Here is a 27,665-nt window from a genome sequence, read left to right as displayed (position 1 = left end):
AAGATCGGACGCGCCGGAGGTGAACGAAGAATGGTAAATCGATTCGATACAAGATAGTCCTGTATCGGCGAGAAGATTGACTTATTGATCGAGCATGAACCTCCCATCGAGAAAGGGAATTCGACATTGGATAGCTTGGCTCTTACATCTCGTAATGTTCAATCCTGTGTTTATCCGCGTGAAATACATAGGAGCTGCTTCTTCAATCAATGTTCGGAACAAGTTGTATTTTATTTCGCAAAATTTTATAGAATTTTAAATCGATTTTTCTCATGTTCTCATTTATGCGACTTTTTAATGTTTTATGCGAGAGAAAAAATTTAATTATGTACTAGTTATTTAAAGCCCTGCTGTAATAATTATGTAAATAAAAGATTTGTGTTTTTTTTCTAAAAAACTTACCTTCAGAATATTCTCCACATCTGTACTGTCAATTGATGATCGCGAATTCGATCCCTGTAAAAAAAAGATTGAAAAGATTACTTTTGTAATTATATCACGTAATTTATCCATCTTTATATCATATATATTATTATAAAAAAAATATATTAATATGATTTAAGCATACGGAAGGAAGTATTTAAAAGATAAAATTATATGAAAAAATTATTGCTCAAATGTAAAGTTAAACAAAATTCATTTCGTCGATTCGTAAATCGAACTAATCTCTTCTCGCGCGCGAAGAGCAAATTCAAACTATATCTCGTACGCATTTTCAGAGCTAATTTACACAGAGGAGAATTCGCTCTTCTCGCGAGATTTCTCCGCGATTTATCACGAGCCTCCTCGAGCGATCATTAATCAACAACGTCGGGACGGAAATGGAGAGAAGGCATTGAAAAGGGTGCGGACTGGGAGTGAGACGAGTGGGAGGACACATTCTAAAGGGTGGTATTACGAATAACGGCGAGTAGTCATTCCCAGAAAGAAAACGCAGGAACAATAGCGAATGCGTGAGATGGCTGAAACGACGGATGAAAAGAGGGAGGGGGCATGGAATACGAGGGTTGAGAGTGTCTAGTAACTTTTAGCCGGAGGACACCGCGTCTCGGAGAACGGGGTGAAAAACGGAGGCGGACGAGACTGGATAATCACGGGAAAGGAATGAGCGGAAAATGGGAAAAGTGGAGAGAGCGGAAGCCGAGAGAGAGGAGGGAGAAACATAGCTGTAACAAACCTACAACGAATTATTATTATATTGGATTCCAACAAATTTTATTTAACTCTATTGTCAGAGTTGAATCTTAATCTTGTCGTGTTCATCTTTAAGTTATACTTAAACGCATATTATAAAAATATGTAAAATATGTAAAATATTTTTGACAAGAGCATAAAAACAAAGTTTACTTCTTTGAAATATATAATAAAATGAGGATATTGATATATTAATTACGACGAGATGAAAAAAATAGAGAAAAATCGAAATAAGAAACGACAATGGAAGATAAAGGAATCGAAGGAAAAGATGGCATTAAAGAGAAAAATCTGGGATATATATCGCTTTCATTAACAACGTAACGCCAACTATACTTGGTGTACGAATTTATCCCCTCGTTGTCAACCACGTGCCCATCCCTCCTCTTTCATCTTCTTCACGCGTAATTCCGAACCAATTTCGCGGATGAGAACGAATGGTCAACGACTCAGCAGCGAGCGACTCGCCATTGTCAAAGAAAGGGATAGAGAGAAGAGAGATGCTGGCTCAAAACAGAGTAAGAACTATTAGAGGGACGATTACGTGGTACAAACGGGAATCAATTTTCCAGAAGAATGCGAAAGAAAGAAGAGGGATGAGATGCACTCAGAACCTAGCCGGTTCTAATTGTATAAGTACACCCGTGGAAAGAAAGGCACTCTGATCGTCTCGTCGATGGCAACGTGTGAGCGGAAGGGGAGAGAAGACGAAGGGTCAAAGAAGGAGACACGATCGATAGTCAATCTCAATGAAATTTGCACCTCGAGAAGCCACGCGTAATAGGACCTGCCGTCTCGAAACTTGCCCCTCCTCCCCATCTGGACCTCCCCCGCCTCAGGTGGATTTCCATTGAAAAGCAATTCATTCTCTGTCAACGAGCCTGTCGAGCCAACTGGTTTCGTTTGATACCTCACTAGATGATCCCGGAGTGGAGATTCAATGTGAAGGAGGGGAAGAGAAGAAAGGAGAAGGGGAAGGAAAGATAACCTCTTTATTATAGCTCCTCGGTGATTAATGCCATAGCTACTTGATCTTTCTCCTGCGATTTGTGGTCAGGAAGGAAAGGAGCATCTCGTGATTCACTCGTTTGAACGCGAAGATGATGAATTGCGCTCAACATGTCGAAGAGTGATTGATAATTTAAGATTTTGATGTAAAGCGAATAATTCCAAGTACCGTGTTAATTTTTAGACGTATTTTTAGAAGAAAAAAAAAAAAAAAAAAAAACGTAACTTTCGTGTATTCAATACAATAATATTTCGCAGTTAAATTTAAAAAAAAATTTTCGCAAAAATATTAATAAAATTACTATTATCTCCTCGATTTGTATTCGATGTTGATTAGTTAAAATTTCGAAATGATTCGAATTGTTTTGTACACGAATGATATCAAAATTAAAAGTTCTTCTACCTATTAAATAAATTGAAGTTTAGCTTCAATTGATTTAATATTCTTGGTGTTAATATTATAGAAAACTTCTTATGTAAGATGGAAAATAATATGAAGCTAGATTAACGATAACATAATGATTCTTAGCAACTTGTTAATTTCGACAGTGTCTCGTTTAGTAACGTGCGACAATAGCGTCGACTTGAAACTTCGCTCTTAATCTTCTTACGTGACAAATAATCACAACTCCGGCGAGACACGCTATTAAAGTTGTTCGAGACTTTGTGAGTCTGGCAACGTCACCGCGGTGGCACTCGTGTACTTATCGAAAGGCCGCTAATATGTCTATTGATAGTGCATTAAACGGAAAATCGATGCTATTGGGAAGCGACAAATTCTAAAATTCTAAAATTCGCAAATTTTAATCTTCTAAATAAAATGACTCACAACGTATGTTTCTCACCTAAATGGGAACGTGTTACACGCACAAACAATTAATTTCGAAAATACTGTCTCCGCAAAAATTTACATGGATTTCTCATCATATATATAATGTTAAAAGCTGACAAAGTAAAGAAACGCACAGAATCTAAAATAATGCAAATTATTTGAAACAGCTTACTTAGAGTCGTGTTCACAGCAGTATTTCGTTCCTTTTTAGCGTCGAACGTATCAATTATGGAAATTGTCGCGTGATTGATTATTTTTCGATACCATAACGGAATGCTTTCAGATTAATCTTCTCGCTTCTCGACGATATCAGATATCCTAAAAATTACGTATAAAAAGCTCTATATTCACGTACTTTTTATTAAAATGCTTGCGTGCGCACGATTCAATATTTGTAATTATTTTTATTATACTAACAATGAAATAACCGAAAACAAAAAAATTATAACAAAAAAATAATTGTTTAAATAGAGGGAGAATTAAAAATTTGAAATTTTTCATTTAAAATAAATAAATATATAAAAAAGGTCCTTTTCTTATTTTGTCGTTATGTACTTAAATTTTCATATTGATTAATTTTGTGATATATTTCTCCTTTTTCGTAATCTCTGTAATATTCGTCTGTGACTTTTATGTAACACAATTTCTATCGACATTAGAACTTTTCTTCTCGACATGTCAATTATTAATCAATATCTCTCTATCGTTTATTTATTCCTATGATATTTATATCACAGGAAACGGGCGATTTCCGAAAAACCTCGCGTGTAAACAATCTCCGCTCGAAGCGAAACGATCAAACCGTTACCTCCGGAAGGCCATTACATCGTCCATTTCTCTGGAGGGACGGACAATCATCGCGCACGCAGATCGTGTTCGTTGGAAACGATCGTTAAACGAACGACGTATCGGCAATCATCGCGCGCGAAGAGGGTAAGAGGGAGGGAGAAAGAAGGGGAGGGAAATGCAAAAAGTCGATACTCACGTTAACATCGATCAGCTTCAGCCGGCCGGCGAATTGAGTACGGCTCGCGAGACCGCCGCCGAAATTGCCACCGGCGACGCTCCCGCCGGAATTGCCTCCGACCGGCAAAGAGCCATTGCTCCCTACGAGAGCGGGCGGGACGTGCGGCGGGGGCGGTCCCTTGGCCGGAAGTAAGCCGTGGTTGCGATGATCGTTACTGCCGCCGCCGTGCTTGACCGGCTGACCGGGATAGCCACCCCGGCCGCCGTAGGGCGGCTTGCCATCGGCGGGCTTGACGAAGCCACCCCGTTGCTGGTGGCTCGCGGCCGACGAGCCGCCGACCGAGGAGGAAGACGAGGAGGCGCTCGAGCCCCTGAGTCCGCCGGGTTTCTTAAACTCCTGCCCCGAGGACGGGGAACAGTTCCTGCCGCCGGTGCCGGACTTGTGGGGGGAGGGTGTCGGCGAGGGAGCCGGGCTCGGCGGAATTCCGTCGATGCCGATCAATCGTTTAGGCTCGTCCAGCAGATGCTTCACTAGATGATAGTTGCCCAATTTAGACTGGATTTGCGGATCGGGATCAGCCTGAAAAGAGGAATAAAGAGACATTAGCAATGCGAGCGAAATTTATTGTAATTTCTCTGCAGCACACTGAGAAAAATCGTATACGATTGAAGGCATTTTGATTAAACCAAACAAGAATTTCATGAGTTATCGTGATAAGACTCGATTTTTTATAACTAGAAAGAATTTTTTATAACTAGAACGTTTAATAGATTTTACTATAAGGATTTGGTTAGTGTTTTCTGGTTGGATCTATAAAATTTCTTGTTACTTGAATTTCTTTGCTTGCCACTCTTAACTTAACTCGTATTCAATATTTGCCATGAAATATATATAAAAAACTAATATTAACATTAAATCCAAAGTATATTTTTTTTCTCTTACGAGCAGTAGTGCCAGAAAGAGGACGCTAGCTCTCTGTGTGTTTGAATTGCATCCTCTTCTTGCATCACTGTTTATCAGTTTAATTTCTAACAAACTGAATTTAAAATAATTTATTCGATAATCTGGATTGAATTTATCCAATAATCTTGTTGGAATTCAGAATATTAAACAGACTTTTGAGATTAGATGGACAAAATTTTAGACGACTTGGTGCTAATGAGTTTAGTGTTATTAACCAGAAAATTTGGTAAATTTAACAGGAAGAAATTAATCATCTGATAATTCCTACAAGAATTCTTGTTCGTCCATGTATATTTCCGAATTTAGAAATAATTTCCAAGTACTTTACGTGGAGAAGAACATAAATGCGTTAATTGTTATCTCTGGTTCACTCAACTTGACATCCTCAAGAGCATTTATAATAATTCAGGATCGCATGTATATGAAACTAATCTTCTTTATATTAAAAAAAAAAAGAACGCAATGAAAAAAAAACTGCCAATTTATCCAACGTAAGCACTCGAGAATTTAAATGTATTTTTACGTAATCTAGATTTCTGGCCGAGTCATATCTTAACGTCAGATTCTTCGGCGAGTTATATTACCAATTACCGCATTTTTAATTAAAGGATCACGTTGAGATTCTCAATTAACTTAACGAATCTCACACAGAGCTGCTAATTGCTGCTTAAACCTTCCCACCGAGAGAAATTCATTTCGCCGGGAGATCGCGATGACAAGCCGCACGCTTAAATGGTAAAACGCGCCCAAATGGAACGGGAAACGCGAGGAAAGTCAACGGGGTCGAGGGGTGACATAAGGGTGGCGACGATATATACATGTACGAATCAATCATGCCACGGTGCGGCGCTTCGTAAACTCGCCCGCCATTTATCAAACAAAGATCAGAAGCGAGACGCAGCGATCGAAACCGCGGTCGCCGATGCAGTCTGCGACTCTCGACACCCTCGTCGTGTGTTGAGTTTCACCGCATATATGTAACATAAACATATAAACGTATATGCACGTTCGTTCTCCGGTTCGCGCGCTGATTGCACGGGCAATTAGCAAAAATTAATGCTCCGAGGAACAGGCGGCTGCCGAGTTTACGACACACAGTGTTCGACTGGTAATTTAGCGTATAGCGCGCGCGCGTTAATATGAATCACGTTGTTGTACGCGCGCAATAACACAGCCGCCTGTTCTGTTCCGGAGCTCTCCCTCTCTCTCTCTCTTTCTCTTGGCGAGCAACCGCGTTTCGTCCGTCCTTGTCCGTTGAGGACAATGGGATCGAATCGCGGTTTAAAAAGGTCTCGCGCGCGGGAGAAGACGTGGGACTTAACGTGATTAATGAGCGCCGCTATAAATCACGTTCGCTTGTTAGAAAGATTTTTTCGCGCGGTTGTAACGAAAGTGCGCGCCCTTCTTGACGCGAATGCGCTCGGGTCGGGGTTTCGGGAGGCAGCAGCGCGCGACATTCTTGCGCATACTTGGAGAATAATGGGACATCGACGATGTCGGGGACAATGGGAGCGCCGGGAGAGTGCTGATTATAGAGACGCGATGAACAGATCGGCCTGCTAACTTTGCGTCGCGTAATAACTCCTACTTTGTGTTTTATTTATGAAGCGCGATAAGAGGGACTCATCGTGTTAGAAAATTAATTGCAATCTGAAACGAGATATGTTGTTAAAAATTGTTACGTTAATTAAAAATATAAATTGACAATATATTTCTTGAAATATCGATCCTTCGTTCTATAACAAGAAGAACCTACTCCTCGATAAGCAAGAACATCCTGTCGCATTCATTAGATCCCAAAGCGTTATTTCTCTCATAAAACTTGCGGTAACGTAAATGCAAGAAAACAAGAGAGAAAGAAAAAGAGAGAGAGAGAGACAGACGGTGACCAGGTCAGGGACTTCTCATCCGCCCTGACCTCGCGCAACCTCATCCGGTCTCTCCAGTCAGTCAGCCTGTCAGTCAGCCACCCCCGCCATCGTTGAGTAGCACTCCACGTGTGCCCGACGTATCCCGTGCGTGTACTATATAACATGTACGCAACGCGTAAAGCGCGCGCGCGCGCGCGGGGCGTTGTTCCGTATCGGCGAAAGCGTCGTAAAATAGCGCTCGTAATTATAACGCCGTAATGCAGCCACTATATATCGCGAAAGATGATACCGACGGCGATGAAAATGTTCATGTTGCTGTGCGCGCGAGAGAGAAATCGATAAACCCGCACTCCGCGCTTGCCCGTGAAACCACTAAGCTCGCGCACTAAAGCAGAGCATTAAATGACTCTCTCTCGCGCGATGGGATTCTAAAGGACTTTCTTCGCAGAGTAGATTCCCAGATGGATTAAACGATAGAGAAAAATAACGGAAAACTAAAACTGATTAATCGAGAAAGGCGGCGCAAATTTTTCACCCGGCGAAAAAAATTGTCCGGCGAATTATAAAGCGAAGCAAAAGTTTCTTTAAATATTCCCTTCGCATCTTTCTTGGCTTTTTTATAGAGCACACATGTGTGTATTAAATATGCGGAATTAAAAAAGAGCAAAGTCGAGAATGAGAGATCCAAAAAAATGCGAAAAGAACTTGAGATAAAAAAGTTTCTTTGCATTAAAAAAATGCATCGGGAAATTGGCCATCTCCAGGCTGTACACTGACGAAAATCATTTGATTGATCGTTACCAACAAGACGTATGATTGAAGACATTTTGATTAAACAAAAGAAATAAAAAAAAGAATTTCTGGAAACAGATACAATGCCATTTTTTTAAATTTAATATTATCAAAAAGATTTGATAAATTTAACAGGAAGAAATTGATCGTATCGTCTGGCAATTCTTCAAGAAATTCTGATTCGTCCATTTTCCAACAGACATACTTGAATCTACCATGTTTCTAATTAATGCAACCAGATTTTTTTCTCGCATGATTTTCTGTATCGCGCAGAATGCAGGCAGGTATTTACGTCACGCTGTCTGCACGCGAGATCGCACACGGCCGTCACACGCGCAGTCGTGCGGTATTTATGAGTCTGCGCGGGTTCGCGACGTGAATGGATGATGAAAGCGATTCGCGGCGACTCCCCGATCGAGCGCGGACGTTCGATCGAGCTTTGATCCACTTAACTGACGCACCGCGACCCATCGAACGCACGTCCGAAATTCGTTGCGCGCGACATGCGAGTATTTCAGCGAGATGTTTCAGCGCGCGAAAATTGTGTCTCGCGCGGTGGCCGTTTCGTCGCACCTCTCGTGAAAAACTTGTCCCTTTTCGTCTTTGTCTCTTTTTCTTTTCCTCGATCTATTGTTTTCACTCGATTATTCGCAAAATAGAAAGGAATTTTTCAAAAATAAACTTAGTTAAGAATTTTAGAGACTTCAATCATATATGACAAATTTAGTCCAATAAATTTGTTTTTTTTTTAAATCACGCATATGCGATTCATCAATCGTTTTTTATTAAAGTGTACGAGCCTTGTTTAAATATGATTTAGACACAATGCGTCATGAATGACCCGCGGGTAAAGCTTCTCATCGAGAAAAAAGCTCGGAAAAATCTGGATACATCCGCGTTTGTGAGAGTTAAGCTCCTTATTCTTGAAGAAATTCGACAAAGCTAGCACACAAGCCATAGAATTCTTATCAAACAAAAGGTATTTGTACGTTTTGATATAGTAAGATTTTATATAGAATATGCATGATTTAAGCTCTTTCTTTGATTTAGTTGAGTTAGCTTTACCCTTGTTGTTTGTTAATTATTTTTATATCTTATCATGTTTAAATATAATTTAATAACCGTTAATTTTTTAAATATTAAAATATGTATTACAATAAAATATTTGAAAAATTGAAAAGACGATAAAAAGAGTTCGATTCCGAGAGTTAAAAATAATTCAATTAAAATAAAGAGATAGTGTAAATATTTTTGAAGAATTTAAATTTTTAAATACCGTTATTCTTCTCAATATTTGTGCTTGCATTCGATATCGCGTGACAAGAATTTGGCAACGCAAATTTGCGAAATGCAAAAACATCAAAATTATAATTCGCGAAAAGAATTTGCAAAGAGATGAGAAAGATTATTTAAACAACAATCTTTCTCACTTTTCTTATTTTCGCCACTTTTTTCCGTTTATAGCATATATACATATCTATATAAATATAACAGCCAATACGAAAAAACCGTACAAAAAGGACGGGACAAAAAGGATCAGCGAATCGTTTGTATAAAACGTAAATGTTCTGCGGTTTTTACCGCGGTATTTGTAACCTACGTCTACGAAAAATTAAATGTGAAACGCTCAAGCTCGGTAGAAAAAAGAGAGGTACTGGCATTAAAACTGAATGGTCTCAAAAGACAGAAAAATCGTAAAACACCAAGTAAACTTTGGAACTAAAAATACTTGACATATAAATAATCATATCAATAAATCTTTAGATAATCGAGAATATCACACGTGAGTGAAAATTCACGCAATTTTTCCTCGTGTCATTAATCGTAGAAACAATTATATAATAATATTATATTATATTTTCATATAGTACCGTTTCTCGAATAAAAAAATGGACAACTTTCGTGACAACATCAGCGATTCACTTTTCTCGCGAATATATAATTCGCCTGGAACGGAGGAGCGATGAATCCGCCTCGAGCGACGAAAAAAACCGCAATAATTCCGACGGCGAAGGCAGGTGGAAGTTTCGTTTAAGGTACATGAGCGGCGGCACGTACGCTCCTTCTTTCTTCTCCTACCTCGGTCTCTGGCGTACAGAGGGAAAGATATATGTATTTCGCTTGACGGCGAATGCACTTGCCAACCGTTCGCGGACCGAACGATGCACAGTTGTTCATCTGACAGCCGCGGCAGGACCGAAATCTTTATTCCCCGAGAAAGGAGGGAGAGAGAGAACCGTCGTTAACGCATTAGTATGAACGCTATGCCGAGATCGGAGATTATTCGCTTCTTACACGCGGGTAATACGCGATGTTTTACCTCGCCATTTCGTTCGCTTTTATTTCGTTCTTCCGCAGAATGCACTAAGTGATTCGCGACTAGCGTATGAAACGGTTGTCGACAAATCAACGAAAGTTGAGTCTCATTAAATCAATATAATGCATTAAAATACGTACAAAATACATATAAAATATGTATTTTTTGTGTGAAAATATAGATATATGAATTTATTTTTATTATTGTAATAATAAAAACATTCTTCTCAAAAATACATATGATTTTTCTACATCTCGTATAAATCTTTTTTAATATATTTTTTGCATTTTTCAACACTTGGAAAATATGCATATGCGTTTATTCACTTATTTGTTGCTTCAACTCCAGCTGTCAAATTCACTATTTTGTGAAACATATAACAAGAAATTAAAGATATATTTTAGCAACAATTATTTGAAATCTTCCGATCGACATAATTAAATGCAATCAAACAAATACTAATATAATTTATGAATTAATTATTCTATTCTAAGGCATAAATATTAAATTGTTAAATATCATTACACTTAAATTATACAATAATTCTCATAGAAAGAAAGAGAAATTTTTATATCTCCCCTTATTAATAATTTATCTAAAAAATATCAATAAATTTGAGAAAAGTTCTGTTATATATTCACTATATAATTTAAATTTGTAGTATTTGAGATAAAATTTATTAGCGTGCTTTCAAGCGGCTGTCGTAATTGGCTGATAGCAACGCGAATGCGAAGAGATGCAAAGTCAAATAAAAATGGACTCGATGCAAATTAGCGAACCGCGCACGAGTTAACGTGAACACGAAACGAATTAATAAAAGCCACCTTGAGCCGCCTCGCGAGGTAAAGTATTAAAATCGCCCTTTCGCGCGTACCGTTGTTTCGAGTTTCCATCCCCTTCCCCTCTCGCGTCAGAGTGCGAGAACGTGCAAGCGGCGAAAAAAGGGTAAAGAAAAAGAGAGAAAAAAAAATTGGTAGATGAAAGTCGACGGACTGGCGCATGGGGACGGGACAAAAAATCAAGGGGTAATGAAGAGAGGGGTGGCGAGCGGAGGAAAGTGCAAAAAAAATCGCGCTTTTGCACGTAAAGGGCTGCCGTCTGCGCGACGATACTCTATCTCTCTCTCTCTCTCTCTCTCCTCCGTTCTTTCCTACCCCATTCCATTTTAAAATGATACGTGTCTGGCATCGCTTTCCCGCACTTTGCCCGTCGCCGTCGTCGTCGTTCTCGCCGTCCTCATCGTCGTTTCGCTCCATGCATGTGAAATTCGCATTAAGCGACCAACGGTAACGGAAACTACATGACGACGACGTCGACGACGGCCGGCGTCGTGGATTCATCGGTCACACGTGTGCTGGTGATTGTAGCGAGTAATCCACGAGAGCGCAGCTTTCTTCTTTATTTCCTGCGCTCGAGCTAAATTGCTCGATATTCGTGCGAGTCGACATCGACTGCGTTCCCACCTTTTGTGTTTGTAATTTAATACGAGGCGCTTTATCGTGTCTACGAACGTTTACGTTCACTTTACATGCGACTGACGAATAAAAACAATTCAAGAGTTATCCAACACACGAAAGGAGAGGCACCTTGTTTTAGGGGGACCGAAATTTCGCAAGTTTATCGCGAAGCCATTTTACTGAGTTGGTGATATCGCAATGCATGATCGAATATCTCTCCATGGGAGAGAGAAGCTTGATATTTATTACCAAATTGTGTAATGGTCGCTGTATCATATAGATTGGATATATATCTGAATTGAAACGATGCTATAAAACAGATAAGGATTGATAATAGGAGGAGAAAAAAGAAAAAGATCTGATCTCAAATACTTTGGCATTGTTTACCGACTGACATCGTATCTTGGATAACTAACGTTTCATTCGTCTGTTTGATACATAAGATCATTGTATTAAAACGTATTATATACACAGAAAAAAAATAAGTGTCAAATCAAAACTTATATATTTAAACTAACACGTTCATTGTTTCGTATATATACAACAATTTATAATCTTCTTAGAAGCATTTAATAATTTTAAATTTCAACAATATTATAGTCTTATTTTAATATTGTAATTGTCACCTCAAGAATATATAATTATTTAATTCCACTTTAAGAAAATTATAATCTTTGATTTAAAAATGTTATTTTCTATCCGACATTGTATCTTTTCTATTCAAGAAATTTAAATCTTAAATCATAAGAATATATTTTTCTCGATTGAACTATATAAAATAGTTTCATTCGAGTAAGCTATTATTCAAGCAATTATATTTTTCTTTAATTAACGCGATATAATCTCATTTCAAGATTTTCATGTTAAAACTAAATATATTTTCAAATATATTTTCAAGAATGTCCTTTTTTTCTGTGTATATAAATGTCTTCACAAGTCGAATTGTTTAATATCTTTAAATCTTCGCTTTAACGAATAAACGCAAACAAATTTTTAACATCCTCGCGTTAATGACAAGATTTTTACACGAAAAGTAGAATTAACTACCCGCCACGTGTTTCTCTCGGTCATCCATCGCGGGCGACGTCGCCGGACGTGGACAACGTGGCCATTTTATGGTCCCTTTCCTCGGAAATCGCGGACACGGAAGCTGCACGCACTCCAATTAATTTACAACTTTGCTTCTAACGACGTCTCTACAAGCCGCGCCGTCGTCGTGACAGATTTCTCGGCTTGTCAAGGGATGGGTTAGCTTCTCTCGGCCCGAGCACGTCGAGCTCGTGTTTTGAACTGGGAGATTCCTCGACGAGACATCCATAACGGCTTAACAGTTCCGCGCGATCTCTCTCCTCGTCACTAATTAATTTATAACTTGGCTCCCGCCAACGTCCGCAAACACTTCATTGCGCTCGCACAAATTGCTAAACAGAGATACTTCGGCCAATTAACGTTCGATTGTAACTATCCATAAAATTAAAAAATTCGCATCTCGCCTCTCTTTATCCCTCCGAGATTTACTCACGACATATGTTAATTATTTAAATCAATTATTCTCGTCTTTATCTATCGATATGAATCATTAATCGAAAAATATATCAATTATTCAGTTTTCATTCATAAATAAATTTATCCCTCATCAAGCAATAAAAATAATATGTAATTATTACTATATTAAAATGCGATGACTAATATAAGCCCAACAGTGTCTATTATACAAATTCTTGCCGGAACGATTAAAGCGATTTACGGCGCAAACGCGATGATCTCCCCGATGATCAAGAGCGCGGGATAATTCGAGATTCCGAGATCGCTTTGTAAAGGGATCGTGTAACGAGGATCGTGCTACGAGCGATCTGACCACACGGATAATACGGTTCACCTCGTGAGAACTCGCCAATGGAAGATGGCGTAACACTAAACAGCACGGTACTCTGAACTATCTCGATACAAGCGACAAAGCCTTCCGTCTCCCTTCCCGCATCCTTCAACAGCCCTATAACCCGGGCTAAGCCCGAAAGGTGAAAGCCGCTATCGATATCGCAAAACTAAACCACAATTTCCGGTATTACTTGTTAACGCACACTGAGAAAAAAATCTGATTGCATTAATTAAAATTCTAGATAAATTCAACAGTATGTCTGTTGGAAAATGAATCTTGATTAATTTCTTCCTGTGAAATTTACCAAATTTTCTGGTTAATAATATTAAACTCACTAGCACCAAGTCGTCTAAAATTTTTTCCATCTAATCTCAAAGGTCTGTTTAATATTCTGAAATCCAACAAGATTATTGGATAAATCCAATCCAGATTATTGAATAAATTATTTTAAATTCAGTTTATTAGAAATTGAGAAACTGATAAACAGTGATGCAAGAAGAGGATGCTGCTCAAACACACACAATCAGAGAGCTAGCGTCCTCTTTCTGGCACTACTGCTCGTAAGAGAAAAAAAATATACTTTGGATTTAATGTTAATACTAGTTTTTATATACATTTTATGGCAAATGTTGAATACGAGTTAAGTTAAGAGTGGCAAGCAATTAATGTAACAAGAAATTTTATAGATCCAACCAGAAAATACTAATCAAATCCTCATAATAAAATCTTAAACGTTCTAGTTATAAAAAATCGAGTCTTATCACGATAGAAATTCTTGTTTGATTTAACCAAAATGCCTTCAATCATATACGTCTTGTTGGTACAATCAAACGATTTTTCTCAGTGCACGATCAATATAATCGCCGTCGTACGTGCTTCAAATAGAAAAATGAATATAAAATAGTTACTATTGACATTGTCTTTGTCTATTTTATCGTGTAATGTTTGCCATGATTTGCATCAAAGCAAATGTCCAGAAAAAACTTAATAACACGTTTCCGACGTACGTACGAAGCCTCAATTTTCAAGAGAACGAAAAAATCCGTCTTGTACTGTAAAAAATCTCTCTTGTATTCGATGTAAACGCCAGGAAGATATTACGAAGCTCGACTCGAATGAGGAACGGAGTACGACCTGCCGTTGCAACTCGACGATAAATCACTCCGAAACGTCGAAGGTAAAGCGTAGAAGATATTCCACGGTAGGTTAGTAATCATGGTCGAGCAGAAAGAGACAAACGGCCCACTCATCATTACGCCACCGTGCATTCGCTACCGAAGTAGTGCAAATTCCACCGAGAGGCCGTGACTTTAACTACGCGCCGATCTCGCGTTGCAAGGTCGAGGCGGCTCGTCGCTACAAGAAAAATACCCCGATTGTAACAGCAAGCTCAGATAATAGCAAGCAAACGTAAAATCGACGATTATTATGCTAAAAATAACCCAATTATCAAAGAAATTTAATTAATAAAGCTTAATTTATAATAAGCGGTAAAATTGCTACCACCTTTTTCTAATCAACAATACAAGATAATTAATGATATTTACATGATATAAATTAATCAAAATTATAAATGATAACACGAGGAAACTATAATTTTCCCAAATGCTTCGCTACTTTGTCTCTTTGTTTTGTCTGCGTCCCTTGAAAAATTCATAAAAAACGTTAATGATGACTTCTTTGTCGGCGTGTATATTGCACGGTTAGCGTTCACCATCTATCGTTCCACTTAGTCGCGCGATTATTCTTCTCATTCATCCCCCACTCGTCTCGACGAGCGAGCGAGTCGTACTTCTTTTTTCACCGTCGCTTCTCCAGTCGGTTCGCGACGAGATCTATTCTGCTCTCACAACGGCGTCCTTCGTCCTTTTTTCACCCCCTCGGACCACCCGGCATCTACTTTATTCCCTCGCGCCCTGAACGCGTCTGCCAGCCTCTCTCTCTCTCCTCTCCACCTCGCGTCGACCACCCACTTATCCCATCCTCCGGTCGCGCACAGACGCGACTACGGAATCTTCTTTCATCCCCGAGAGTCTGCCCTTTTAGGATGTTCCACCCTCACTTCTAACCCCGTCCCTACACTCTCGTCGGACGAGCCCGATCTCTCGCATCGGCATCCTTGCGTAACCCTCAGACGCTAGACGCCCATCAGCGACGAAGGCGAGGAAGGACGAAGGACGAAATTACATCGGGACCGATCACGCGAGCCGTTCGTGTATATTTATAACACAAGTCGCCGGTGGCCTTCTCTCTCAGGCGAAAGCAGTGACGGAAATAGTATTCGGGCAGAGTGCACATCGTTTTAACACGCGATACATTTGCAGTAATAGCTCATTAACCTCATTACACTGTATTTAATAATGTTCGATAAATGAGGTTAAATCAAATGGAATGAAAAAAAGTAAGATAGAAAATATCAATGTAATTTATTATATTTAAATACGCGCTATTAAGAATCTCTCGATTTGATTTAATTGAACGCAATCGATCGCGATAATAAAAGCTCAAAATTTGCATTCCTCAAATAACGTATACACGTATAACGTTTTTTCATTTCGAGCTTAAAAAAGAAATTCGCAATACTTTCGGACCATAACAAAAATAGTATCGGCATATCAGGAATATTGATATGATGCGAGTTATCAGCGATAAATTTACGTACGAAAATATTTAGTACGCGGTAACGACAGGTGTGCGAAATTGCAACAAAATCGGATTAAAGTTAAAAACTTCGCGTCTCGGGAAAAATATAGCGATCGTGGCGGGAACGCTTGTTTCCGCTAGCGGGCAATAAAGTTAGGGGGAGAGATTGAATCGAAACGAGTGAAAACACTACCGGGGATCGAACGCGGAATCAAGTTTTCAATTAAAAAAATCGGTTCATTCTCTAATCTTTATTCGCTCTCCCCGTTATAATATATCCCGAAAAGAAATGTCGTCCGTTTTCCTCTTGTAAATTTAGCGGACGGACACTTTACGATATTCCACGCGCGCGAATCGTTACCTTGAGATTGACGTGCGGGCTTAGAGGAAATTCGTTATCAATGAAATTAATTGGCCGTCTCTGGGAATATTTTAACGAGCGCGTCGCGTGGGCGAACGGTTAAATGCGCAATTGACATCGCGGCGAAGAAGTTACCTAATGGCACGGAGATTAGCGAGAGAAGCCCCGCCTGTGTGTGCACGTTAAGTGTAATAAGAATCAATTTCCGATAGACTAATAGTCTCCGAGAGATCTCTTCTCGTACCATAATTCATCATCGCCCTTTGCGCGTTTTCCCCCCTGACATTCGAGCCCGAGGCACGGCCTTGATTTCCCGAAATCGCGAGATCGCGTTAAAAGGCGACGATAAATATAACGAGAGAAAATAGCAAAAACGTGCCGTTCATATTCGCGCCAATCTTATCGATGTTTAAAATTCAAGCCGAACGTGATACTCCACACGTTTATAAATGCGCTCGGGCAATCTGATATCTCTCATATTTTAATAATGCTATTTGTTTCGCCCGATGAGATCGTTTTTCTGACATTTATCCCACTTGTAGGAGGTATTTTTTTTCTTGATAATCAATTTGATTCTTTCGTTTAATTGACAAATGTTATCACATCTTTACGATCTTTTTAAGCCAGATATATGATTTCTTCTCACTATTTGGAAATCTGAAGAATTTTATGTCTCGATAAAATGTTACGTGCAAGAGACATCTTAAGAAAATATCAGATATTTATTATCGTTACGTCATTGTTTCTAATTTCCAATTCCACTGCCTACGAGCCTATTGTATTTATTTACACGTCATTGCATCGCATTAGGAGACTTAATTCAAGTTTTTCGAAGTAATTTTTTTTATATTGCTATATGTAAGTGATAGATTAGAATGTTAATTTCCATTACTGCCGGTACATCCGGTAAAACATCGATCGTCGAACATTGATGCGCATAAAGAATAGCTTCCAAACTGTGTACACAATGCAAATAATGCATACACTGCAGTTTCTCGCCTTCCTGTTTTTAGCAATGCCTTATTTGATGCACAATTATTTAATCATCGTCATTTAATTATCGTACCAAGAAATTTAGGAATTAATCACAATTATACTAAAATTTATAGAATCAGATACTTATATATAAATATTTTAGGAACAAATCTCCTAAATAATATTTCGTTAAACTGTAACTCAATTTGATGAAATAATATAATTTTTGACTATCGGATGATTAATATTTAATCTCGTAGCAATAAAGACGACGCTTTCCTCGCTCTTGTGACATCGCAAGTGCATTGACTCCCGCCTGAATCTTGCACGCGTTTGCGCTACCAAGCAAATGCATATCGTGTCGACTGTGTTCGCGCCGCTTCACCCCTAATCTCTCTATATCTGCTGACTGGCGAAGATAGAAATATTGAAAGCTCGGCATAAAGTCGACATTGCGTTAATACGATCGTCGAGCGGGCGAAGAATACCGGAAAATACCGGCGGAGAGACAAGCGCCTATGGAAACCGATGGAAAACTGACTAAGCGCGAAAACGTTCCATCGAATATCGAAGTGGACGAGAGGGCGAACACTAAAGCGACGTAATAAAAAGTCAAAGATTGAGCACAGTTGCTAATTGCATTAGCGAGAGTTTCAGCCCGATGGAAATTTTTCACACACGCAAAGTCGTAGAGGTGCTCGCTTTTTCATTTCCTTTGTACGCGAAATCTCTTTAATTTTTATTTTACTTAAAAAAGATAAATCGTGTACTTAGAAAAAAAAAAATAACTTTAGCATCGAGAGAAATTTATCAAATCAAAATCTCTTAAAATATCTTGTTAAAATATTAAAGAAAAAAAATATGTACCTCCCCAGATTTAAGAGAGATTTTAAAATTGTAATTAACGTATTTGAAGTAATTATATAAAAATGAAATTAAGATTCGCGAATTGAGAGATTCGTGAATTAAAATTTTCAATAAATTTCCGTAATCCTGAAAACATCAGAAAGTGTATAGTGTGATTGAAATTGTAATCGGTACGTAATTGCCGAGCCGGGATAGTTCACGGCTGAGACAAAGGAATAATCGCGTGCCGACAACGAGCGAAGCTAAACGCGACGGAGGGTGAAAGAGGATGCGAGGGTGCGACAGACGAGAAGGAAGGAAATTATCCAAATTCACGATAGACATTACCGAGGTTAAACGGCCGCTATGACTAAATTCGAACTCGGTGGACTCGTGCCAAGGGTGCGATTAATTAACCGCCCTCTTCAATGGTACGCGGAGAGGATTTCGAGAAACGTGCGACGATGCATCGAACTATTTGTGTCGCGTCCAAAATGACGCAAACAGAGCGCGAATCGACCCGCCAAGATGAAAGAATAAAAAAGCAAAAAAGGGGGTGGTAGCCAGCTGCAACGGGAGATGAGAAATGCCGCAATGTTGCAATCACCACTGCAAATCTCGAGCGAGGCATTAGAGATGTTATAAATTTAATCGAGGGAATTCATACTCTTGTTCACTCTCATAGTTTAACAATGTTTTTACAATAGTAAAATAACGTATAAAGCGCTCGTGTTTTGCGATTCGATTGATACAAATAATTAATATGCAAATTAATATATATGAATGTATAAAATTCATAAATAAGTAATATATAGATTGTGAAAATGCAAAGCATTACTTAATTGCAAGATATTCTTGATTGGTTTTTATTTTCTTGAAAAGATTCGAGCGCGAGCTAATTTTATTATCGAAGTGACGTCACGTCTTCGCCATCCATATCACCCATCAGTTAATTTCCTGATTAAGACATTTTTCTCCGAAGAATAAACACAAACCCCGCCACTCATTTTAATGCGATTAGCATTGTTATTGCGACGCGTACATGTTCCAGTTTCCACAGTATCGATTTATCATTCGTAATTCTTTCGAAACAGCAATTAATTAATTTTTTTACTTCATATTACATACTTTGTATTTTCATTTCTTTCGACGAATGATGAAAACGAGAAAAGATTTAATAAATTTCTCCGTTTAAATGGCAAAATTTCAATATCTCGATATTAAAATTAATGCATAAATTAATCCCAATCAATCTAAAATTTAATGCGTAATTTTCAACCGACCGAGATACGTATTCCCTCGTAGCAATTACATTTATTTTTTTACCCTCGCAAAGTTTGACTGCTGCAAACAGAAATACAAAATGTACCAACCGCCACCATAATGCCCGTGGTTATTTTCCGATGAAAAAAAAAAGTGAAAGAAAAAAAATCAACGAGAATATACGAACGCGTGGGAGGAGAGAAATAAGAGATTCGTCTCCCACCCACACACACACACACACACACCATTACTCGGTATCTCGGGTAATTTTCTGGCAGCGTGTAGCACACCGAACGTAGGTTACCGACCTATTGTTTATTTCCTCTAAAGTCCTCGACTTTGCCCCTCCGCCTCGACCCTTTCTGTCTCCTCCCAACCCTATCTTCCTCCGTATCCACTCCTGTCTTTCTCCGTCTCTCTCTTTTCCTCTCTCCGACCTTTACTACCTACGACTCTCGTCAAGCCACCGCATTATCCCACCCTCTCACACACCGGTATTGATTCCGTCATACCACCCCCGCCGTGAGAGACCCAGCTTGCTCTCTCTTCAGCGTGGGTGTTTGTGTGTACATATATGTAGGTGTGTGTGTGTGTGGCGGCGCCGGTCGCCGCATTTGTGTGTGTATGTGTATTTAGCCACCGAACACATCCCTCCTTTATATAGTCGGCATAGTACAGTCAAAACGGCCAAAGCGGAAAGGGGATGAAGAAGAGAAACCGGCGGAGATGGAGTAAGAGGACGGGATGCGACGAAGGAAGAGGGGAGACAGGTGGCAGGGCGGTTTAATAAATTGCGCTAAATAGCAGCTTGCGTGGTGCACGCGTATATAACACGCACGCTACCGTAACGGAAACGTAACCCGTATCACGACAATGCTGTAAAACGTTCGTCTATGTCGTATTCTTCGTGACTAATCCAACTTGGTGATAAACTTTAACGCGTATTTATACGCGCAGATTATTGCACGTGCGCGGATAATTAATCGCGTATCAATTTTTCTCGTTAAAAAAATGTTCAAGATCATTTTCAGTCTCGACATACAGGATAACTGGAGATGCGAGAGATATTTTCAAATCGCATTACTTGCGGTATCCAAATTAATTGCGTAGAGAATCCCAATCAATTCTACACAATTCGATAAAAGGGCTCGTATAATTGTATGCATTTTAAATGACACGCACATTTTGTTGCGCGCGGGGCAACAAATCAAACAGAGCTTATACATTTAATTAACGCATTTATTGCATCGGGAGTGGCCGCGTTGAATTGTTTCCACACAAAAAGTGTGTTTCACGGATAAACGCTTTTAATACGGGAGAGGTTAATTAATTATGTCGCGCATTGTGCAATAATTGGCTGTCCTTCGAATGAAACAACGTCCTCTATGACGGAAATCGCCGCGCTGCCGCATCGCCGCTAAATCGTCATGACGTTATTGTTCCACACCCGGCAAATGCATTTTCATCCGGATGATTGTAACACGCGAAAGTAATATAAACGCTTTCTGATTACCCTGTCAGTGGTTAATTATAAAACTCGCCACGATTTCGAGCGACACGCGCGCGCGATTTATCGCGCAATAATAATGATGGCACATAACCATTTGCATCGTTTACGATTTATCTCTGATATTCTCGTCGCGATATGAAAATTGTTATATCAATTGCGAAGCTTAGCGGTGACGAAAGAAACTAGAAAAAAAAAATCCCTTCCCTTTAAAGTTGAGGAAGAGAGAAGATGGGGATCTCTAAATCTAATTCTTTTAACTTTAACGTTGATTTTTCCTGAATCTCTTACAACTTCCTTTCTAAGAACGTAAAATTAAACTAACTTTCGCAATTTTAAAACCAAGTTTTTTTCGAGTGTTAAAAATAGAAAGAGGAAAGCGGGATGTGGATCGCTATTGCGCGTCAAACTTTTCAATCGAGAGAATGGCTGCAATAAGCCGGCCGATATGTAAGTCGATGAAACGTCGAGCGACGTAACGACTTACGAACTGCACCGCCCGTATATTTGACTTAATTGCCGTTTCGCACGCGAGTCCCCGCGATAAAAGCCGAATATGCAAAAACGTAAGCGAGTCCCCCTCCCTCGCGCGCGATAAATCGCGAGATCCGCAAAAAATAGCGGGAGCCGGAGCCCCGGAGAAATCGCGAACGGGGGCGCAACAATGGCGTTACCGACGGATTACCGTGCGAGATCGAGCATGAAACGAATGGCGAACGATCGTCGACGGGGCGCGATGCAAATTCGCGAGATACAGGACATATGTAAATCTCGCTCGGGCAGAGCCGCACGGAAATCGGAGCGACTTTAAAAAGGCGAGGAGGGAAAACGAGACTTCTCTACGGGAGCGGGAGGGGAGGGGAGGGGAGGCTGTGTGTTCGTTCGTCGACTTCTTCATCCCCTTAAAATTCAACCTGGTATTCTTCTCGGGACAGATCTGAATAATGCAGTAGACGACGAGAGATGGCCGGGAGAGCACGCGCTGCCTCCCCCTTCCCCTTTCCCTCTCCCGTCCCCTGTGCCTCTTCCGCAACCTCCCGCGGCTTCCCGCTGAAATCCAAAACTTAAAAGCCGCACGATGCGGGGGAAACGCCAGGAAACAGCCCCGAATGGGCAGGCAAGAGCGAGGAGGGTGCGCTCGCGATTCCGGGATTTCGCGATAGTTCCCCCGTGGGGCATTAAGGTTATTAAAAGGCTCGGCAATCTGGATCCGCCGCAAGATATTCCTCGTGTCGTCGACTTGCCGTTATCTCGCGGCGATAGTCGATTTAACTCGAAAACGCGGCGATAAACGCGTTTACGCACTCACGCGTGTCGCGGCGCGTCACGCAAACTTAGGGGAGGGAGAGGGAGGGGGGGGTTCTCTCTCTCGATGTTGTTGCTCTTGCTGTTACGTTATTAATGCGAATCGGCATGCGGAAAAACGCTCGCTTTCATTCGCGAATGCGATGTCGAAGAAACGTCAATCTCCATCTGACACCGCGACAATCGATGCCGTTCACCGACACGGAAATAGAAACGGACGTTTTGCGAGATGCGCGCAAAACTAACGCATTTTCCCTCGATTGTTTGATCGATCGTAATTTAATTTAATTAAATTTTTAATTAAACGCATTATATTTAATGCATAATATATTTAATTAAACATATTCAATTAGATAGAAGCAATAATGCATTTATACAATAATTTATTTAGTAAATACAATAGTCACGTTATTGAAAATAATAAAGCGATAAATAAGAGAATGTCTCGTCGTAACTTAAAATCTCAGCATTTTCCCTCCCCCATTTAAATTCGATTATCAATCTTAATGTCTCTTTTAAGAATAAGGACGCGATGCGTGATATGATTAATACGTACAAGATGCGATGCTTATTTTAAAACAAATCTATTGCGATTTCTCATTTATCACGCCGCGAAAAAGTTCGTCGACGCATGCCGTTAGACAACACGTTGGGAACGATAAGTCAGCGCTCCTTCCGTCAGGACTACCGGTTTTGAGCTGCGTATGAAAATCGAAGTGTTCCGCACGGCCGATCGATCCTATTACCTCGCGGCGCTCCTGTGTCCGCATCATAAATTGCTCCGGTAAATATGTTCCTTCTAACGCGACTAGGATTCTCTCCGGTCGAGCGTACAATGGCGAATGACAAATGAGCGAGAGACAGAGAGAGCGAGATACACGCGCGCGGGAATCGCCGACAGTATCGTGGGACGACGAGATTATGCTCTTGCAAAAATTCTCTCTCTCTCTCTCTCTCCGTCTCTCGTGTCGCCTTCGTGGGAATTTCTCGGCTAAGGAGAAAACACGATTATTTCTGCCTGGATCTATATACCTGACAAGGCCGAGTCGTGTCCTTTTCAGTCGTTGAAGAGCGAGAGAAGGCGAAAAATAGTAAATGCGCGATAATTTTTCAAATCGATTATAGACCGGGTTATACAGGGTGTCCCTAAAGTCCCGGAACGGTCGAATATTTTATAAACTATGCACTTTAGAAAGAAATGTTTCAGACAAAAATTGTATGGCTCGAAGGGGACCATAAGATGGTGCCATTAATTTGATCTTGAAGAGTGTATTTTTACATATTTTTGTAGCTTACCTCAAGAGCTTTCCAAAATACTATAATAAAGTATTTTTTCATCGAGTACTTTCCGAGTTATGAGGCTTGAAATAATTTTTCAATTTTACATAAATCATTAAATATCTAGTAAAATATTCATTTTTTATTATCTTACTTTAATACTTTTATGTACAAAGTAATGAGAGGAATCAATTGGTGTAAAGAAAACACATAATTGTTTCGAAAAAAAAAATGTAATTGTTAATTGCAAATTACACTGATTCCTTATTTTGTACATAAAAGTATTAAGGTAATAATCGAAAAATGAATATTTTACAAGATATTTTATAGTTTATGTAAAATTAAGAAATGATTTCAAGCCTCATAACTCGGAAAATACTTAATGAAAACTAACTTCATTATAGTGTTTTGGAAAGCTTTCGAGATGAGCTACAAGAATATGCAAACCATATAGGGTATTCCATTTAAAAAGTTGGAGGTGACCTTTACGAGACTTTCAGGTGACTCTTCAAAGTCAAACTAATGGCACCATCTTATGTCCCCCTCGAAACCGTACAACTTTTGTCTGAAACATTTTTCTCTAAATTGCTTCGTTTCCGAGATATAAATTTGTAACACTTTTCGTGGGCCACCCTGTATATAACTGTATGTGTGTGATATCGTAGAGACTGCGTTATTTAAGCATATCCTTGTTCCCTTCTCTTTTCGTGTAAACGCGCAATTTCTCGTGTATAAATCCACTATAATAAAAACAACGCTGTAAATCTCAGCGAGCCATGTAATTGACTTCGTAGACAATTAACGCGGCTTATCGAGAGACCTTTCTCGCGATTCTCGCTCTTTATATCAGCGGCGCGTTAGATTTTGCGCTCGACAGTGAAATTCGATGCGGTGCTTATCGAGCACGTACATCGACTGCGACTCAAAACATACATGTGTCGTGTGCGATAATTTCGTAGAAATATATTACGATATTTGTGTGCGGCTATTAATAAATAAATTTATTCTCGAAGATCACGCATCGTCTTCGTGTTTGAGGAAAATCGATCAATCATGCCTTCCGTTACATTTTTTACTGCAAAATTAATGTAAATTTAAAAAGACATATTTCATTGACTCGTGCGTTTCCGAGAAGGTTATGAATATTGATAAAACATGCAAATGTGCGAACATGTAAATTAAATGTTACATGACGCGAATATAAAAAAAAAAGTGTTTCTACCGTAGTGAAATTTATGTAAACGACAATTATCGAAGAAGTCGTTTATTAAAAAAGAATCGATAGATGTTCGAAATCGCGCACTTTCCCGCATAACTACGTTGCGTGCGTCATCGATCGCGGGCCGCACGTGCGTTTATGCAAATTCGTGCGCGCGCGCGGCGAATTAAACGTCAGCTAAACGTCACGCATATACCTGAAAAAACGTTGCGCGTACAAAAAGCGGATTCAATGGATCCTGTTAGCGCCTGAGACGAGTGGTTTTTCGCGATGAATCGGTGACGAGCGGAAAAACGTCTGCGCGCTCTCGAAGCGACGCGAAATATAAAAGCCGATCTCTCTCCTTGAGACGCGGCACGCTCGATGGAGCAGCGAAATCGAAGGAGAAACACGACGCGCAATAGACGGGTTAATGCCTGCGCTTGTCGCAGAGTATATTAGATGCTGCTGTTTCCTTAACGCATATAATTCGACGATCGTACAAGTAAACACGTATATCCTTGCTGATTCCATAAAAGCTTCCTTTGTTTGATGCGCATGCGGAATATCCTATATTCCCTTCACTAAGCTGCTTTACGCGTTACAAGTATCATCATATATATATTTCCCATCTTCTCCTTCGATCATTAATTCACGATTTTTTTATATTTTATTATTATTATTTTAGTTATTATTCTTTTGTATTTTTTTATTTTTCCATTATCCTTATTTGACGTCAGTAGAGTAGTTAAAATCCTTACTTGAAAATCAACAATTTTACTTAATTATTTAATTTATTATTATAATTTTAATTATTTTGATTTATTATTTTAATTATTTTAATTATTATTCTTAAAATTTTTTTTATTTTTGTATCATTCCGATTTATCCTTATTAGATGTTAGTGGAATAATTAAAATCCTTACTTGAAAATAAACAATTTTACTGAATTTTTACACATAAACTTTCAGGGAAATTTGCTCGCCAAACTTTTCAAAGTTCTTGATTTGAGAATCGCTTTCCGTCAACGTGCAAGCGTGTGCTCGCGTTATTCCAAATAAGGAAAATATAACAAGGTACAACAAAGAAGAATAGAATCTGTAGGATCGCTCATTTGTTTTATCTTCAAGTCATATTCGCATTCGCTGACTGATTGCTTCTTGTAGTTAGTACCTCATTATACGGTGGTAATCCTACGTCTTATTTCACCACGTCTCATTTTATATCTCATTGTTTGTCGCTTCGCGAAGAGAGGAGAGACGGAGAGACTAATAGTAGGACGGAGATATATGCATAGACATATGTATATATCCTCGTATTCGCATTTGTAGCGAGCGACAAACAGAGAGAATGCGCTCGTCTGCGGATCTGGCCTAGCCAGTCTATAATCTGACATTCAGGTGCGCATCTGTGGTACATCGTGCGAACGCACACGTACGCGCACGTACACACACATACACGTACACGCAGCCTCACTCTCGTCCCCATATATCTCACACACGATATCTATACATCGCGAGTTGGCCTCGACTTGCATATACACGTGCTGTTTCGCGACACGCGCGCCGAACTGACAGATATACGTGTATGCGCGACACACGTCCACACATACATACATGTCGGGTTATGTAAACCGCAAGATAGGTATATAATGCGATCGAATGACCTACAAATCACGAGCTTCGCTTTCCGCCTGGCGCAAAAACGCGCGACTTGACTCCAGGCGCCGAGAGGCGGGCTCCCGAAACCGGCCACGGGAAATTAATGGACAATATATGTCCGAAACTTATACGCGCGTGTTCTCCCCGTGAAACGAAACGGCAAAGACGAGATTGCTTAACGCGTTCACGATGCCGACGTCGATTTTACGCGACCGGCTGTGTTTTTACGCGCCGCGCATCGCTGATGAGTGTACGCAAAAAATTCGCCTAGTATTTGTTTCAAGGTAATATTTTTGAAGGTTACGTGTGCACATCAGGCAGTATACAATCTTATTGTACACATTACTTAAAACTGATTTTTTAGATAATCTAAACTGCAAATACGTATCTAATATTTAAAAAATTGTGTTAATCATTATTGCTCGAGAAAAATATAAAATATGTTTTATAAAAGCACAAGGGATATTTTCGTTTTAAATTATTATAATTAAAACAATATGATTTTAGTCGTATTATAGTTTTAAATTTATTTAAATTTTTGGAATTGATATACATTTCATTGATGAAAAGCTAGTATTTTAAAAGCAATGTTTAATTTATTATTATTATTAGTATTTTGCATGCAAATATATTGTTCCATGTTTTATTAATTTTATTTACTAATAATAACTGTTTTTCAATCTTTGTAAAAGTTGCAACTTTTTTTCATTGAATTTCATTTGCGCGTGAGAAAATTGCTTCGCGCAGGATTATTCTAAACGTGAAGGAATAATCGTATATTCCAGTTCTCATTATCCGGTATTAGTGCGTTGAGAAATTGATCCTTAATAGTGTACATTGCATATTCCATTACAACGATATTCGATCAACACTTCAAACATATTATACATATAGCTACTATTTGCAAGCAGTATTCGTTTAGCGAACAAAGTTAATTGCGATGCATATCTTTACAAAACGAATATCTTTATACTTGATAAATTGAATGTAATAATATCCTGCGATATCTTCGCAATATTTTTTAATCTCTCGTCAAAACGACTAATAAATTAACTAATGTTGAGAAATGAAAATTACACAATTAAATTACGTTTTAATATCGTATAATAACAAGTATATTAAATAATGAAAATACTTGTCAGAACTTTCTGACAAGTCACGCAAGAGAATTAATCGACGAGAAGTTTTGCGTCTGTAAATGAAATAAAAGTTTCGCATTAACGTTTTCACGCGGGAAAATTTTTACAACGTCAATGTATAAATCGACTGGAGCTGGATAATTTGCACGAAAGCAATGGCGATCGATCGATTGATTTTAGCGTCAATGCGGAAAGATCTAATGAACCAT

General features: G+C 39.2%; 1 protein-coding gene across 6 annotated transcripts in view; it reads right to left on the bottom strand.

Annotated features, from left to right (window-relative positions):
* LOC105257711 (AF4/FMR2 family member 4) overlaps nucleotides 1–27,665 on the bottom strand; it is a 201,692-nt gene that overhangs the window by 74,096 nt on the left and 99,931 nt on the right. For all 6 annotated transcript variants that reach the window (XM_025409695.1, XM_025409697.1, XM_025409696.1 and 3 more), the window contains 2 exons: nucleotides 4,020–4,580; nucleotides 403–456 (listed from right to left, as the gene is read on the bottom strand). In XM_025409695.1, coding sequence (XP_025265480.1) covers nucleotides 403–456; nucleotides 4,020–4,580 — 615 coding nt within the window. The remainder of the gene's footprint in view (nucleotides 1–402; nucleotides 457–4,019; nucleotides 4,581–27,665) is intronic.

Source organism: Camponotus floridanus, unplaced genomic scaffold (genome assembly GCF_003227725.1).
Source record: "Camponotus floridanus strain SB8 unplaced genomic scaffold, Cflo_v7.5 scaffold28, whole genome shotgun sequence".
In the NCBI taxonomy this organism is placed as follows: domain Eukaryota; kingdom Metazoa; phylum Arthropoda; class Insecta; order Hymenoptera; family Formicidae; genus Camponotus; species Camponotus floridanus.
This window is presented reverse-complemented; position numbering and strand designations above follow the sequence as displayed.